Here is a 14,210-nt window from a genome sequence, read left to right as displayed (position 1 = left end):
ACCCACACAAGTGACGCTGACACAAAACCCCACACATACACTAAGTACAACGGTACCTCAGTTTTCGAACATCTCCGTTGACAAACATTTCGGTTTTTGAACGCCGTAAACCTGGAAGTAAATGCTTCGGTTTTTGAATATGCCTTGGAAGTTGAATATGCCACGCGGCTTCTGCTGAGTGCAAAATCATGAGGCCTAACTGTCAGCTTTTGAGTTTTCGGTTTTTGAACATTTCAGAACTCAAATGGTCTTCTGGAATGGATTACGTTTGAAAACCGAGGTACCATGTAGAAGAATAGAAGCATTGTCACCCACCTCCCTCACCCCCCTTCCCCCCCTTTTCTTGCTAACCTAACACTGTATGCAACACTAATGTCTCACAACAAGTGAAACTGATCTGTAGAAAACGCAACTTGAAAAAAAGAGACAATGCACGTATTTTTGTAAACTAAGAAATCTTTAATAATTTTTTTTTATAAAAAAAACCCCACCACAACTGGGAACAGTTGCTGGCCATTTAAATGAAAACAGTGTGTTTAATATACTTAGGAAAAACCTTTCATGACAGCTCTTAGCTTTTGTTTTTTTAAGAAAACTACAGGGAGGCCACAATTGACTAAAATTGCATTTTACTTAAGGGCACATGGTGGTGATTCAATACTTTGTGTTAATATCCATTGTAGGCTTTGTCCGCCTGTTCTTCCATTGTGTTGCAAATCAGAAATAAGCTTGTCTGCAGCAAACTTTTTCCGACTGGAGCCATCAGATATTTCTAATAGCTGTTTTATAGCTGTTCTATCCCGAGAGGTAAGTACTAGTAAAAAAAAAAAGTAATATAACCAATAAAATGAAGTGTTTTGATATTTTGATTTTTTTTTGCTAGTGACTTCTTGGATATAGATGAAAGGTAGTGTAGATTTAACAGTTAACATGCGTAACAGCCAACCATTGTGCAAGTAATCTGTCCACGAAGAAGGCATTGTGCAGATTTCCCAGTTGATATACATAATCTCCCTCAACTGCGTTTTGTAAATTTCTTGGCCGTTATGTCATCTCTCCAAGAAATGTGCTCTCGTTTCCTTTGCCCGGTTCAGTAGTATGCAGTCTGTGTCCACCCCCCACCTGCCCCAACATACCACCCCACTGATCTGCTGAAAATGTCAGGGTCCCGGATAAAGATTAACCTTTTTTCCTGTAGTGCAGCCTTCTTTTCACCCTTCCTACCACCCCGCAGAGCATAGGGGCAGCCGCAGAATGTCAATGGCTGCCCCGAGGCCGCCTTCCAGAAGCAGGCCTCACGCTGTGCCAGCAGAACTTCCTCTGCAGCTTCCAGGACCATTGGGAGTGCCTGCTTATTCACATTATTTAGTCTAAAAACTATCTTGTTGTGTCTTGAGAACTAAAAGTATTCTTAAACTGAACGCAGGTAATGGTGAGTCGTCCAAGATCACCAAACAATTCCATGGTGGAGGTGAGATTGAAAGATCTCCATCTGTTTCAGAGCTATTTTACTTTAATCGTATGTTTGCCATCTGGTAATATGATGCTTAAGGGGAGCGGGTGGTGTTGTGGTGTAAACCACCGAGCCTCTTGGGCTTGCCGATCAGAAAGTCGGTGGTTCGAATCTGTGCAATGGGGTGATCTTCTGTTGCTCTGTCCCAGCTCCTGCCAACCTAGCAGTTCGAAATCACACCAATGTGAGTAGATAAATAGTTACCGCTGTGGCGGGAAGGTAAATGGTGTTTCCGTGCACTCTGGCTTCCGTCATGGTGTTCCGTTGCGCCAGAAACGGTTTAGTCATGCTGGCCACATGACCCAGAAAGCTGTCTGCGGACAAACACCGTCTCCCTTGGGCTGAAAGTGAAATGAGCGCCACAACCCCAGTCCCCTTTGACTGGACTTAACCGTCCAGGGGTCCTTCACCTTTCACCTAATATGATGCTAGGGAGGTTATTTTTCTTTACTGTTACTACAGTACAGTGGTGCCTCTAGTTAAAAACTTAATTCGTTTCAGAGGTCCATTCCTAACCTGAAACTGTTCTTAACTAGAGGCGTGCTTTCGCTAATGGGGCCTTTTGCTGTCGCTGGCACACGATTTCCATTCTCATCCTGAGGCAAAGTTTTCAACTCGAGGTAACTCTTCCAGGTTAGCGGCGTTTGAAACCTGAGGTGTTTATAACTCTCAAGGTACCACTATATAGTTGAGCTGGAAAGCAAGGAGGGTAGAATCGCCCAGGTAGGGAGCCCCTGCTCTGGTTCTCCAGGGGATGTTGACCTCCAACTCCCGTTAACTCCAACCAGCATAGCCAGTAGTTGGGGATGTTGAGAACTGTAGTTCCAGCAACATCTGGAGAGAGTCAAAGGTTAGCTACTCCTGCCCTTCTTCGGAGCTGTGATTTGGTTTTGCTGATAATGTGTCCCTTTTAACTTTACAGAGGGATCCATCAGAGACGGTGTCTGTGAAAGATGTTTTAGCTCGTGCTGCGGCAAAAGGGTTACTGGAAGGGATTGACTTAGCAAAGCCAGCTAAGAGAGAAGAGAAAAAGAAAAAGAAACAGAAAGTAACCCAGCCAAAGACACCTACTAAAGAGGCAGTGATAAAGTCCAAAATTCAGGAGTTCCTGGATCGAGAAATGAAACCGGGCATGATTGAGTCGGATACTTCCGTCTCTAATTTAGCTTCCAGTGCCTCTCAAAAATCTGTGAACCAGACAAATAGTTCTGTTCCCCTGAAGAGAACAGTCCGACCCCCCTCGAACTCGTCTCTGCCGATAATGCCCAAAAATTCGCTTACTGCAGCGTCCATGCAAAAGATGTTTGAAAAGCATCGAAACATCAGAAAACCAAAGCTTGACGATAGTGTGATGGTCTTGAAACCTGTCGAAATCGTCCTGCCTCCGGTAATGGTGCCATACTTCAACCCACAAGGAAACCGATCCCATATTTCGACTAACCATTATTATTATAATTGGGGTGGAACTCATGGCACACTTAGCCCTTCTACATCCAAAAAGCTGATCAAGACAAAAGAGCCCTCGCTTTCTTCTACAGTCAAGCATTCTCGTCCGTGGCTTTGAAGATTGCCTTTTGTAACTCAGTTTTTAACCGTAATTCTTTCAAAATTTGAAACTTGCATTCCTCTAATGGTAAAAAACGAAAACCCTTGGGCATTCAGTATTCATCTGCATAGGGACCAAACTGCTCTAGGCAGCAGTTAAGATGTTCACATGCCTTTTCCACAGCTATTATTATGGTAGCAGAGGGGCTGTTCTGCAGAAAGGCTTTTATTTCAATGAACTTTGAATGTCAAAATGCTTAAATTTATATACAGTATTAGATTATGCAGACAGGGTAAACCAGAGGTTTCATGGGCAATAGATGATCAGCTTAGAATACAGCAGACAGATTCTGTCTAAGTAAAAACTTACAGGTGCTGAATTTTAGGGCTAGCCATTACAATTGTAAACAAGAACAGGGCTTCTAAAAAGTAGAAGTGGATTTCAGTTCTTATTTTCTAGATATTTCAGTGTAAAGCCTTGGGAATTTTGAATACCTTACCTTGTTTCTTTTTCTAAAATTGGTTCCAGTCTGCAGAGTGATCTTTCAAGACTTCAGCCTGTTTAATAATCTGCTCAAATCTTCTCTTCCAAAAGGACTGGTTTTTTTATTTAAAAAAAGCAAATTGTGACCATTTTGGCTTTAAGAATAGGACATCACAACCTCAAAGAAAAAGGACAAGAACATTTCCGGGCTTTCTTTGTGAGGTAGCACAATTACTGGATGGTTTCATGTTGCTGCGGCTAGACACTGAACTCTACTAGGACGTCAATATAAATATTTGGCTCATTAGGCAGCATAGTTAAATGGAAACAAACCTATTAAACAATTGCTGATTAATGCCTTTCATAACTCTAGTCTGTTATTTTCTGTGTCCTCGCGCCCTAGCCACTTAGTATCTTTTGTAACTAAGGATTTTATAGGCTCAGTTGTAACACATATGCATTAGTCCTAGATCATTACAGGAAAGACAAACGTTCTGTGCTTCCTTATAGGTTGACTATATTCTTTCTGTAATGTTTTAAGGGCATTCATATATCATGTGTAAAATATACCCATGAGGCATAGTTAACTGAGATGCCTAGGTATCTTTTCAGATGTTGGAAGAAAATTTCTGTTCCGTATGAAACAGTCTTCATTATATATAACATATCAGGAGCAATTAAGCATTTGGTGGTGGGTAAATTGAAGAGGATGCATAACGTGGCAAACCAGAAGTGTTTTGGCTGGCATCTACAGTTGAGAGTACTATTGCGTTAGGTAATAATAATAATAATAATAATAATAATAATAATAATAATAATAATAATAGTTATTATTTATACTCCATCTGGCTGGGTTTTCCCATACTTTTGTATTAAATATTCAAAAATCATCTTTTTCCTTTAGTAAACCTACTCTCATTAAAATCTGCCCTATTTTATATTTTAATCTGGAGATTACATAGCTGAAAAGGAATAATAACCATTTCTTTTTACCAAGCTAAGACGAGTGTTTTTAGAATGGTGGCTTTTCTTGTGGAATCACGATTCTCCCAGCGACATAAACACAAGAGGCCAGCAGTTAATGCAGCTAAATTTATTCTTGCAACAGATTACATTTAAATGTGTAAAAAGTGGACAATGGTGGAAAAAACTTTTCTGTTTTAAAATCAACTACTTCACGTAAATAGCGAGAGCTCTTACTGATAAACTGTGTATATTTTCTCCTTTCTCTTTTGCAGATAGTGAAATAAATCAAACCTACTTCTGCTATTCACACTTCTCTCCCTCAAAATAACTATGCCTGCCAAAGAGAGGAGCTAATGATGGTAATGATAGAGCTCTAGAGAGGCTCAGCTTTTGTGAGCTAATGCGATAAAAATAGCAGTTTCCCTCCATATGTGATCTGTTTAATTGACTGCAGAGTTCTTTAACAAATAAACAAGTTCTTAAAGCTTTGTAGACGGTGCCATCTTTGTATTCAGCTTTCTGTAGATTTTCTTCTACTCAGCTATTAAAGGCTTTGCACACAAAGTTTATCATTAAGACCTCTTTGTTACAGAAGTAGGATTGATGGTGTTTCATGCAAATTTCTTTCCGTTTTTAGGCATTTCTTCATCTCTATGAAAAAACATGTTTTTAAAGAAATAGTACTTGTTTTGTATAAACGAAGCAACAAGCAGCATCAAAGAACTGCTGTGGGTTGGGGCAGAAAAAAGGCATTAATTAAGCTATCACAAATGACTGGTTAACAATCTCCCTTCCTTCAACGGAGTACGCAAATGAGGTGGTCCGTGAGAGCAGCATCTAACTTGCTTTTTGTGTTTTTAAAAAATAATAGAAGTTAGCTTTACATGTTATTTTTGCCATTTTACTTCTACATATTCAGTTAATTAAAAAGGTGACTACAAATAATTACAAAAATCCTCTGTCTTTAGGCAACCTATAATACACTGAGATTACTTAGCACTGGATTATCGTGTGCGATCACATCCAGTAATAAAGATATGTCAACATAATCGAAGAATATTTCAGTAAAAATAGAATAAATAAAATAAAAATATTTAAGCTGTATTTAACAAGTTAATCAAAAAAAGACATGAAACGTCCAAGGCATAGTGAACATGGCTGCCTTGTGCAATTATAAAGAATGCATAGATAACAGAAGTGTCACTACAACATTGGGTAAGTCATTGGCATTTGTTCGCATTCAACCCATACATGTATTTTGGCCATCATTGAGAAATGTTTTATATTTTATTTGTCTGGTAAGAACTGCCTTGCTGCTTTCTGTTTCCAGCAGTGGCCAGCCTGATGCCCTTTGGGAGCTCACAAGTGTGGCCTTCCCTATTGTTTAGTCCTCAGCATCTGGTATTCAGAGACACTACCTCTCCAATGGAGATTCCATAAAGAAGGTTCAGATAAAATAAGCTGATAACAAGTTTGATTTTCAAGGAGTGGGATGCAACTCTCAGCTGGTGGGACTTAAAACGCTGAAAAGAATAATAAAAAGGTTTTAAAGCTTTTGAAACTTTGCAACTAACCCAAAAGCTACTTGAAAAAGAAATGCTTGGTCTACTCAATGTTTTCAGCAAGCATGTCTTGCATTTTCTTCTGAATGTGAAAAGGTCATACTCTAGAAAAACTTGATGCCAATTAAGACACAAATGAGTTAAGGTTCCCTGCTTGGGTTTGAGTACTTAATGAGAATGGAGCATAGCCATATAACAGAAACTATTGGTTTGCAATTTTATGATTTTTAATTTTTTTTTATTTGAGGAGGAGAGCTGCTGGTAGTCAGCATGTACTTTCTAAAAATGGAGCGAGCCCTATTATTTTCTTCAGGAGGGAAGTGAGAATGGTAATACCTTAGCAAAGGCAGATCCAAGCATTTGTCTACTTTAGGAGCACAATGGATGTGACCTTTAGAGCAATAAAGCCAGGAGGCTACACTCCTTAGGGTTCCTTCTCTTGGAAGGTAACGGATCTTATTACCTCTGTAAAGTTAACTAGAAAATAGTAAGGGTTGAGTCAGACTTTTTTAAAAAACTCTCTTTATGCATAGGCTCATTTCTGGTCTTGTTAACCTGCAAACTATACATCATAAAAATGGGGAGGGGGGAGTTGCTAAGTTTTCCATTTTGTAGCTCTTGGGACATTGTGGGCTAATTCACACATGCCTGAATTGATGATTCAGCAACTGATGACCTGCAGTTGGGTGTGTGACCCTAGCTCCACTGAGAAGCGGTGCATTTGAGGTGATATGGAAGGGGTTGTGATCCGGTGTCTCAGTCACACATGCAAGCCACTGCTTGAGGTGGTACTGATCAGGTGATAAACATGCGCATGAGAGCAAGCCCAATGCTGCCTTTAGAGAGGTGAAAGCAAGTGAGCACAATGCTTGGTTTGGCAGCAGCTGTTCCTCAGCGGAGGAGGGAAAAGGAAGAGAAACCTTTTAGGATATGTGAGCCAAATGGAAGCAGCTGTGGATGCTGAGATGTGGTTGGGGTTTTTTTTGAGCAGTGGCCACCATCCCCCCCCCCAACTCTCTACTGTTCCTAGTTGCCCCTCTTCCTATCATTCGCCAACCTGTCTGTCTGCTTCAGAAGCACAAGAAACTTGCACACACATTTTTGTGTACTGAAATTGCACATGCAGCACCGACAGAATGATGTCTGTTTTGCAGAGTGCACTCATGGTGTCAAGCTACAACTGGGTACAAATTCTGTCAAAACACACTTGCATGATTGTGCGCATTGCTTTTCCTAAATGGAAGCAATTATTTGTGCAAGAAATAACTGGAAGGAGCATTTTTTTATCTTGACACCTTTCAGGACTGACACTACTGATTGACAGTAGTGTAGTATTCTGCCTAATTCCTTATGCTACAGATTGTTGGGCTACTACAGACTGATTCACACATGACTCCACATTGCACTTGTGAACAAACAGGAGGTTTTGTGGCTTACTCCTGTATGCATTGATATAATCTCCTCTTTAGTAGTTTTTGATATAATCTCCTCTTTAATAGTTTTTGGAGGAGAGTGCACAAACACAAGCTTGCCTTCCTTACCCTCTTCAACTGTACATTCGACACTCTGGGGCCTGATCTCTGCCATGGCCCCAAGGCATGAATGGGTTCTAAGGCTTTTCCTTTGGCAGCTGCGCAAGTGAAAATGTGCTACACATTACACATGAAAAATATTAAAAACCATCCAAAACAAGGGCATAAGGTGCAGTTAGAAGGAACTAGCATGTGGAGTTGGTTGTGGGATTTGCGACAAGTTTCACTTGGCACTGCAAAGGTCAAATGTGGTGGTCGGTGGGTGTTACAAAATCTATTGGGAGATCACATGATTTCTTAATTTAAAATCAAAGTAAACTATAGCTCCTTGGAAGGCTGCAAATTAAAATGGATCTTGCACAGCAAAAATGTCATTTAGGTGCGCTCAGCACCCAACCTCTGTGGGAATAAATGAAATGGAGGACATAGTTCTAGTGATAGAACTCAAGTAAGGAAAAACCCATGCACATTCACAGTCACCTAATGCAAACCCTGTCATAGGAAAAGAAACAAAGGATACCTTAATCTTCCTTCCCCTTTTCAGTTAAAGAGGTTTTACTCATGCTGTATTGCTGAAATTCCATTTCTGATGCACTGATCCTCGTAGACGACTGGTCAAGGATTAAGGTACATTTTGGCTTTACTATTTTTAACCTCATGCATCTATCAGGTTCTTACCTTTGCTTCCTGCCTGTATCAGGGTAGAAACATTTAAAAGCATAGACCAGCATCTATAGAAAATGCTAAGAAGCGCTTGAGCCTTAGTGTCACCAGTGCTGCGATTTATGTTTTGAAACAAAAATCCCAGCATATCCTCCTGGACTGCTCTCTGAACTCCTAAATGACAAGCTCGATTTCAGAACTGAAGGGCATTTCAAAGGTGATGATCTGCTACGGGGGCAGTGCTTCTTTACGAGAAAAAAGCATGCAAACCAAATGTAGTTAATACCATGCGACAATAGAGCACATCTATTTTCTTGTGCATACGTATGCCTGGGAAAGGGTCATTCCCAGCACCGGCATGTCACTGAAACCGATGCACATGTGATTGTCACAATTATAATATCGTTTGCACGCTCCTTCCAATCAAACTGCAATCTGCATAGGAAACTGTCGTGTTGAAGCAAACACAACTGGCCGACAGAAGATGAAAAATGGTTACTAGGGTGCACAAGATGGAAGATTGGTTAATGAATGCAGTTTCTTTAAAAAAAAGCAGCTCAATATTCATATTACAATAATACAATGGTAACTAATACTTGGTATGTACTTCAGTGTTAAAAATGAGGACAAAGTGCTGCAGGATACAAGGACTGCTTGTGACAAATCCCAACCAGGATGGGGATGAATATCAATTTGGGCATGGTTCTCTCCGAAGAGCAATGTGCCATAATCCTTTCTGGTGTATGTGTGAATTTAAGTAACGTTCATAATATTTACACAGTTGGAAAACAGACCTTCCACTTCATGGTGCGAAACCTCACAGCAAAAAAATTACTCATGCTTCTTTTCATATCACATGATGGTGGCAAGAACGAGAGAACATGCTTTTGTCTAATATTATTTGATAAGGGTAAATTCTCTGAAGACAAAGCATCACCAATTTAAACTGGAAGGCCAAAAATCAGTTCATCTTCTTTAACGTGGCTACTGTATCTTCTGCTAGATGTTTTCTGAGAAACCATTTCTTTTCCTGCAGGGCTGCTATGGCATGTCCGTAACGGGACGTTTCTGTTTCAAAGTGTCAATGAGGGACAACATCCCCCGTTTTACATTAGTCGTGACTCTTCTGGTCATCGAGTCTGCAGGAGGAGGCGGCGGCCGGACTTTTTGTGAAGGAGGTCTGGCTACCAAGCACTTCTGGTATCGTAGCTGAAAGAAAGCAAAGATGTTCTGCAATCATTAGCAAGGCTCAGGACCTTGAGCTTTCCTCACTATGTTCTGCAACGTCATTTAGGATTTGCTTCTGAGTAGGCAACACACACACATATCATGACCCATCAAGCTTAAATGCGACCCATCAAGCTATGTATGGTAAATTTAAAAGCAACAACTATGTATGGTGGTTCATCAACCTGCTGCCTGCATGGGATTGGTTCGTCACAAGTTTTGCAAATCTGCCCTTAGACATGGCACTTGTAGATCCTTAGAGCGGGTCTTTCCTCATTTTGGCAGTTTCTTACATTCTATGCACAATTATTACATGTTAGCGGGGACAACGCATCATTAAGATATTGGATACACAACCGTCCTTTCTAATACAAGGAGTAACAACTCACCATGTTGGCAGATTTGTCTTAAGTCTTCCACCTCTAAATCTAAAAGAATATAATTTGATGGTAGTGGCTGGGATTGAACGTTATTGTGTTCTGATTGCCAGAACTTGCTCAGGTTAGTGCTAGTATTTTCTCTATTAGCCCAAGGGAACGGATGAAAATTTTGAAGGATGGTACCCACTAAACCCTCTGGAAGCAGATGCTGAATAATACCACTGAAGCAGGGAACTCTGGTTATTCTCATCAATCTTACAATTTGTTCTTCCCATTGTCTCCTTTCTATAAAGACACATTGTTCTCTTGCAAAAGGCTGGCGCTTGTTTCCTTGACTCTGATGCTTTATGCTACTTATCTGGTTTTCAGTCTGTGCACGTAACAGTTCACAATATTGACTGCTAATAGCATTAAAGCAGAGGAGGGGGAGAGAGCTGACACTAATATTTAGAATCATGGTGTTAAATGTTAAGATCCGAGTGCAGAACTGGGGAGAGAATTGTAATTTATCAGGGCGCTCTGAAAAATGAATAGAAATATTGTTTTCCTGTCATTTTGCGTTCCTGCTAAATACTACAAAATAATATTTGAGGGGGATTTCATGTACTGGTTTCTTTTAATTTTCTAATAATTCTACAAATTGTACTACAGTTTTCTGTGGTCACTTACCATACAAGCCGCCTGGACGGCTTCTGATACGTTGCCTGCATTGGGCTCACACCAGAAAACGTGGCACTCAAAATGCTGGTTCCCCGTATCCATTATGAAGGCAAACGTATGGATATCTTTGCCCACTCCCATAAAAGACAAGAACCGTACACGACATTCCACCACAATTTCCTCTTCATTCTAGTTAGGAAGGAAGAATTCATGTTACTACAAATAAAAGTTTCAGATGTAGCACTGAAGAAACAATTATTAGTCTGAGCGCTGGAAGCTCTGATTCTTGGAAGGTCACCAGTTATGGACCAAGGAACAAACCTGGCGTAACCTTCCAAAATGCACTAACTGTCACAGCATCCTGAGTTTGGAGGCTGATTTGCAAACAGGCATACAGGGTCATGCAGTTTCACACACAATGATAACATTTTTTCATATTTATTTTTTAAAGGTTGCCAAGCATCTTAATAAACAACAACTCCTCTCTTTTATTAAAAAAAAATCACCTTAAATCAGTATGCAGATATGCAAGAAATTAATTTGAGGGGCATTAACCAAAAACTAGAGGTTACTTATTGTCCTAAACTACCTGGGGTTCATTCTGTGCCCATCAACTTCTCAAAGTAGGGTAGAAAAATACCCAAGCATCTTGCCCATATTATTAATTCCATGTTTTTTATGGCTATACCATTTCAAGGGGACTAGAGGAGATCTCTGCTCTATGTCCATGTACATATATCGCCTTGAGATGGTTGTTTAGAAGGTGACTGTAAATGACAACAACAACAATAACAACAATAACAGTCACCCTATTACAAAGCACTGCAGGGAAGCATTGGACTCAATGAGTACATTTTAACCCAGTAAGGTTAATTTTGTGAGGTTGGCTTTATTTTGACACAAATTAACCATCTCATAGTGCAAACCTGATACACTGATTTCTTGTTGGTAACGTTCCTTTGAAAAACCAAAACAAAACCTTATTAGGCTATTGGGGTATGTTGGACCCACTGTATATATACAGTAGAACTTCTACTTACAACCGCCTCCACTCGTGGATGCTCCAAGTTGCGACCACAGCAAACCCGGAAGTAACCGGCGGGTTTGCTGCTATTTGCACATGTGCAGGAGTGGTGATTGCTGTTTGCACATGCGAAGTAATGGGCAATTGCCGCCCGCGCATGCGCACAATGGTGCCTCTCTCAGCAACCCATTTTGCCATAAGGACAGGCCTCCGGAACGGATTGTGGTTGTGAGCAGAGGTTCCACTGTATATATATTTTACCATGAGTCCAGTATTTCATCTAGCCATTTTTTGTTTGTTTCTGATTTGCTCGCTCTTCGGTTATGAGGCCAGTATTGCATATATAACACCTCATCTGTTTTCTTCTCCAGGGATTTCTGATATTCCAATAAGGAATTTAGGTTAATATTGTGGGGTATAATGTGCCTTGGAATGGAATATTAATAAAATCCATTTGTCTATGTTAGACGGCAGTCATTCTTGAAAACAGACAGGGACTGTATTTCTAGCTAGGGCTCTAAAGGGATCCACTGAACTCCAACATCAGATTAATATTATCCAAAAAGCTGGTGCGTGAGGGTTAAGTTCACTGAACTGTTAGATCATGACTGAGATCTATATTAGACATTATATTTCCCGTAAAATCTTAGGCAAGTGGGTTTTCTTCTCTGTTTATTAAGCTGGTAGTTTTGTTATTTTTACAGGAGAAAATAGCAACATATGGCAGAAATGAATATCTTTAAAATGCCATGCATACCATCAACGGTTGCCAAATTTGCTCTGGCAGTGCATATGGCGGCTTCTATTTATCTCAAATAAAATCGACTAAAAGGGAAGTTTGAGGAAAACAAAGCACTGGCTAAATAAGAAGGCCCACATTCTAGTATCAACTACATATGAAGCATTTCTGGTTTTTAGAGAGGCCAGATTGTGCCTTACTCCTTCGCTGATGACTGTCACTGTAGCATCTGCGACATTCATGGTGACAGGCACCCAGTCGTCTCGGCTGGAGGAGTCAATGAGGCTTTCTATAGCGGCATTCAGGGTGTCCATACCTGCAGTTGCAGAGCAACAGAGACAAGATCACTAACGGAGAGTCAGTGTTTTATGGCAGGAAGAATATCAGGCATTAAGCTCATGGGGTGTGTGTTTTAAAGTAAGATTTTATTAAAGATTTTTCATGACACAGTAAGATAAAAGAAACAAATCCAGTTTTTCTGGGGGGATGCGGAGGTACGCATACCCCTAAACATTTTATGAATCTAAGTTTGGCCTCATTGAAGGGCAGTATTTCAATATGAGTAGGAAAACGAGAGTCCCCCCTGCAAAAAATTAAAGAAAAAAAAGCACTGAACGAATCTAAATAAAAACAGGGAAAGAAAGAGAAAACACCAAAGGAAGACCCAGAAAATAGAAGAAAAATTACGTTTGACAGAGAATAACTATTGCTGACATATATTATTATTATTATTATTATTATTATTATTATTATTATTATTATTATTATTAATAATAATAATAGAACCCCTTTTGGACTTTTTTGCGTTAAAAGGAAAATGAATTAATCTATGTAGGTCAGAAGATTGAGAAAATACTGCCTAGTAGAAAGTGGAACAGTTGGGTGTCACTCTAGAGTGAATATTTTGAATAATGTCTTCTATGTAACTGACAGATGTAAAATTGGACGTCCTTTTTATTTTTCTTCTCGTCTCACTGTGGTTTTGGGGCACAAACTCCCAGCCTGACTCACATTGGGGGTGTGGGTGTTTTCTGGGAGAATAAAATGAGATGAAACCCATATATGCTACCCTGAGGAAGGGTAGACTAGGCATGCTAATAAAAGTTATAAAATATAGGGGTGTCCAAGAGAAGCTGCCAACAAAGATGTAGGAATCTGAGTTGAAGCAGCTGTTTCATTCCTTCATTTATACGCTGATATACACTAGTGGCCCAAACTGTGGAAACCTTTTGGGAAAAGTGTGTTTCTGAGGTTTGATGGCTCATAGCACCTGATTGGCTCTCTAAACACTCATGCTCATTGGCTACATTCAAATGAAGGAAAGCTACGGCATATCAACTGAAGCAAGTTGTGCTTCCTTTTTCTGGTTATTTGGCTATAACTTTTGATAGAATACAGATAACTGAACAAACTTTGCTGCATTAAATTCTTCATTAAATTATCTTTCTATTGATACATAATTTTATGGTATTACTCCAAAAAAAGTGGTGTTATGAGCCATCAAAGCTCAGAAATACACTTTTTATTAGCCAAAAATTGGAAATCGCAAGAAATACCAACAATAGAAGATTGGCAGATGAAGATGTTTGGATTTTTTGGAACAGGCCGCCCTGACTGGAAGAATCCATGATCAGAAGGAAGAGGAGACATAAGAGGATTGGAAGAAATTTAAAGAATATTTAGCTAAATATTGTGATATAAGATAATTAGAAAATTCTTGGAAGTAACAAATAGGCTTAGGGGCAGAATAGGAATCGGTGGTAGTAAAAATTAAGGGTGTGAATATTAATAAAAGAGATGAGGATAGTACCGTATTTTTTGTCCCATAGGGCGCACCGACCCATAGGACGCACCTAGTTTTTTTGGGGGGGGAGATAAAGAAAAAAAAATCCCTTTATTTCCCCCCAAAACCAGG

The 14,210-nt window shown here is 39.8% G+C and overlaps 2 protein-coding genes across 16 annotated transcripts in view; one reads left to right on the top strand and one right to left on the bottom strand.

The window, feature by feature from the left end:
• NSUN7 (NOP2/Sun RNA methyltransferase family member 7) overlaps nt 1-4,997 on the top strand; it is a 29,113-nt gene extending 24,116 nt beyond the window's left edge. For 4 of the 5 annotated variants that reach the window (XM_081208853.1, XM_081208854.1, XM_081208851.1 and 1 more), the window contains exons 12-13: nt 684-807; nt 2,436-3,909. In XM_081208853.1, the coding sequence (XP_081064979.1) occupies nt 684-807; nt 2,436-3,077 (766 nt within the window). In that variant the 3' untranslated portion in view covers nt 3,078-3,909. Of the gene's footprint in view, nt 1-683; nt 808-2,435; nt 3,910-4,780 lie in introns of those variants that run through there. The other variant, XM_081208855.1, reaches the window with a different exon arrangement.
• Nucleotides 4,621-14,210, bottom strand: part of APBB2 (amyloid beta precursor protein binding family B member 2) — a 108,549-nt gene continuing 98,959 nt past the window's right edge. For all 11 annotated transcript variants that reach the window (XM_081208841.1, XM_081208835.1, XM_081208838.1 and 8 more), the window contains 3 exons: nt 12,496-12,611; nt 10,542-10,721; nt 4,621-9,474 (listed from right to left, as the gene is read on the bottom strand). In XM_081208841.1, the coding sequence (XP_081064967.1) occupies nt 9,307-9,474; nt 10,542-10,721; nt 12,496-12,611 (464 nt within the window). In that variant the 3' untranslated portion in view covers nt 4,621-9,306. The remainder of the gene's footprint in view (nt 9,475-10,541; nt 10,722-12,495; nt 12,612-14,210) is intronic.

The sequence above is a fragment of the Podarcis bocagei genome (genome assembly GCF_964188305.1).
Source record: "Podarcis bocagei genome assembly, chromosome: 9".
Taxonomy (NCBI): Eukaryota; Metazoa; Chordata; class Lepidosauria; order Squamata; family Lacertidae; genus Podarcis; species Podarcis bocagei.
Note: the sequence above shows the minus strand (reverse complement) of the source record. Positions and strands in the feature narration are given on the sequence as shown.